The sequence below is a fragment of the Cupressus sempervirens genome, chromosome 11, assembly GCF_028749045.1.
Source record: "Cupressus sempervirens isolate cs-2001-9-10 chromosome 11, ASM2874904v1, whole genome shotgun sequence".
In the NCBI taxonomy this organism is placed as follows: domain Eukaryota; kingdom Viridiplantae; phylum Streptophyta; class Pinopsida; order Cupressales; family Cupressaceae; genus Cupressus; species Cupressus sempervirens.
In genome coordinates, this window is record NC_143128.1 from 735,961,389 (window position 1) to 735,963,960 (window position 2,572).

Below are 2,572 nucleotides of genomic sequence, written 5' to 3' on the forward strand. Positions count from 1 at the left end.
ATTGATCTTTGTCACTAGTAATCAATCTCACTTCTTTGCAATGTTGGCTCCTTTATGCTCTAGTAGTAGGCAGATACATGATAGACAAAATGTATCAGTGACTGGTTTTGGTTATATTTTCCAGCTATTGTTTTATGTTGTTGTTATTTGTCATGCTATAATAAGCCCTTATAACCATATACTATTCTATAATATTGTTGTTCACTGCTCATTTTCAACCATTCATTATAAAAATTAATTATTTTATTCCTTTTATTCATTATAAAAATTAATTATATTATTTCTTTTATTCAATAAAAACAAGAAAAAGACAGCATCATTCACTCGTACATTAAGAGAAACCAATAGAATCACAACCCTGACATGAGACAAAAGACCTTACGTTATGAGAAAGCAATAGAATTACAATCCTTTCACACTGACCTCTCGAAGAGAATAGCTGTAGCCGTTTGCGGGGCCCATGCGAGTTGCCTCCCACCGCGGTTGGACAAAGCAAAAGAAATCGAATGCAGACAAAAAACCAGAAACATAAGAAGCCATTACACCACAAAAAAAACACAGGGAGAATCAACCCCATTACTCCTCTACAGACCATCGACACATCCAGAAAATGAAGCGAAACTGGCCCTTCAATGTCCTCCGTCGGATCGCCAGAGGATTCTGCACAGTCCACCCTCAAATCAAACCCAAAAGGTAAACCCAAAAAAACACCAGCAATACAAATTCTCTTACAATTTCCAAAACCCATGCATGTTCTAAACGAATCTCTGTTCTTTTGCACAGGATGGAGGGGAAGACGGCGCTGATAGCCGGCGCGGCGACGGGAATCGGCGAGGCAACAGCCCGCCTGTTTGCGGCGCACGGAGCAACGGTCCTGGTAGCGGACGTGCAAGAGGCGGCGGGGGCACGCGTGGCGGCGGAGCTGGGCAACGGCGGCGCCTTCATCCGCTGCGACGTCCGAAGCGAGGCAGACGTGGCCGCGGCGGTGGAAAGGGCAGCGGCGATGGGCGGCGGCGGGGGGCTGGACGTGTTCCACTACAACGCCGGAATCCTAGGCGCGATGGGGCCCATCGAGGAGCTGTGCATGGCGGAGTACGAGGAGACGATGGCCGTCAATCTGCGGGGGGCCGTGATGGGCGTAAAGCACGCCGCCCGCGTGATGAAGCCGGCGAAGAAGGGGTCGATTGTATTTACCGGCAGCGTGACTTCCGTCCACGGGGGAATGGGGCCGCACTGCTATAGCATCAGTAAGAGCGCGATTGTGGGGCTGGTGAGATCGACGGCTGTGGAGCTCCGGCGGTTCGGGATAAGGGTCAACATGGTGTCGCCGGACAGTGTGGCCACGCCGGTGCTCGGGCGGGCTCTGGAGGCGCTGGAGATTACGAGTGACGCGTCGCTGGCTGCGGCGGAGAGGTACGTGGAGGGGAAGTCACTCTTGCATGGGCACGCGCTCGGGGTCGGTGACGTGGCGCAGGCGGTGCTGTTTCTTGCTTCTGAGGAGAGCGGCTATGTCAGCGGCCATAACTTGGTTGTGGATTGTGCCAATACGGTTGCTAAACCTAATGATACCGCGCCTTGGTTCACGCAAACCCTGGGTTTCATTTCCTGAGCTTGGGCGGGGTTTGGGTAAGGTTGGGGTTAGTCTTTTATTTTTTTGTCGGGGGGTATGGATCGCTGTTTAATCAGTAGGGAGAAAAGCACGTCGAGTAATTGACTGTGCGCCTCTTGTAACTGGAATTCTGCCATAAGTTTAAGCTTTGTTTGTCGCTGTGATCTGTTTCTGTTCTTTGTTTTTTAAAAAATGGATAATTTATATATCAAAATATTATTATGAAGTGAGGATTTAATGGGTGGGCGTTTTACTTCAGAGGATTCAATGTTTTAGTTGTTATTCTTTTGGAGAGTTGTTTTATACGCTGGCTAAGCTCTAGACAATATGTACCAATATAAAAAAAGTCAAATATGATTCTTTTTCAGATTCACTAAAACACAGCGAAATTTTTTCAAAAAATTTGTTGTTTTCGATCGCAAAATATACATACAGATTATGAAGATCAAATGCTATAAATTTTAAAAAATTTCTTTGTGTTTTTGTTTTTTTGAAATTTAGTCAATGGTGCAATTTGTAAGGAGGATAGCCGCATCTAGGATTTAATAGGAGAACATCTTCATCTAGGAAGAGGATTCAATAATTTTGATGGTTGTTCTTTTAATGGGTGGACGTTTTAACTTAGGGGAGGATTCAATGGTTTTAGTTGTCATTCTTTTGGAAAGTTGTTTTTGAGTAGGATTTAAGGGTGAAAGTTTTTTTTTTTTTTTTTTAATTTAAATTGAAAAATATGGCAATATATTATCATTTATAGATTACTGATTTATGCAAGAAAATTTGAAAAATGGGTTGTCTAATTTCATCATTTTCAAAACTATATCTGAGTTGACATCAACAAATTTGATATGACATCAACATTTTTTTTGTTGAGGTGTTCAAATGACTCTAGTCTAATCAATAGTTGTACATTGAGTCATTTTTAGTAGTATGATAATGTGACATTCTATTATTTCTTATTTTTCA

General features: G+C 43.4%; 1 protein-coding gene across 1 annotated transcript; it reads left to right on the forward strand.

Moving 5' to 3' along the window:
* The first annotated feature begins 400 nt into the window (after positions 1–400).
* On the forward strand, positions 401–1,835 carry LOC149531730 (sex determination protein tasselseed-2-like). The gene is made up of 2 exons (XM_089810535.1): positions 401–693; positions 784–1,835. Exons 1-2 carry the CDS (start codon positions 611–613, stop codon positions 1,607–1,609), a joined length of 909 nt encoding a protein of 302 aa, XP_089666661.1. The 5' UTR covers positions 401–610; the 3' UTR covers positions 1,610–1,835.
* Positions 1,836–2,572: the final 737 nt, after the last annotated feature.

Coding starts and splice junctions, on each gene's coding strand:
- LOC149531730 (XM_089810535.1), top strand. CDS start 611: ATGAAGCGAAACTGGCCCTTCAATGTCCTCCGTCGGATCGCCAGAGGA. Junction 694..783: donor CCTCAAATCAAACCCAAAAG/GTAAACCCAAAA, acceptor TCTTTTGCACAG/GATGGAGGGGAAGACGGCGC.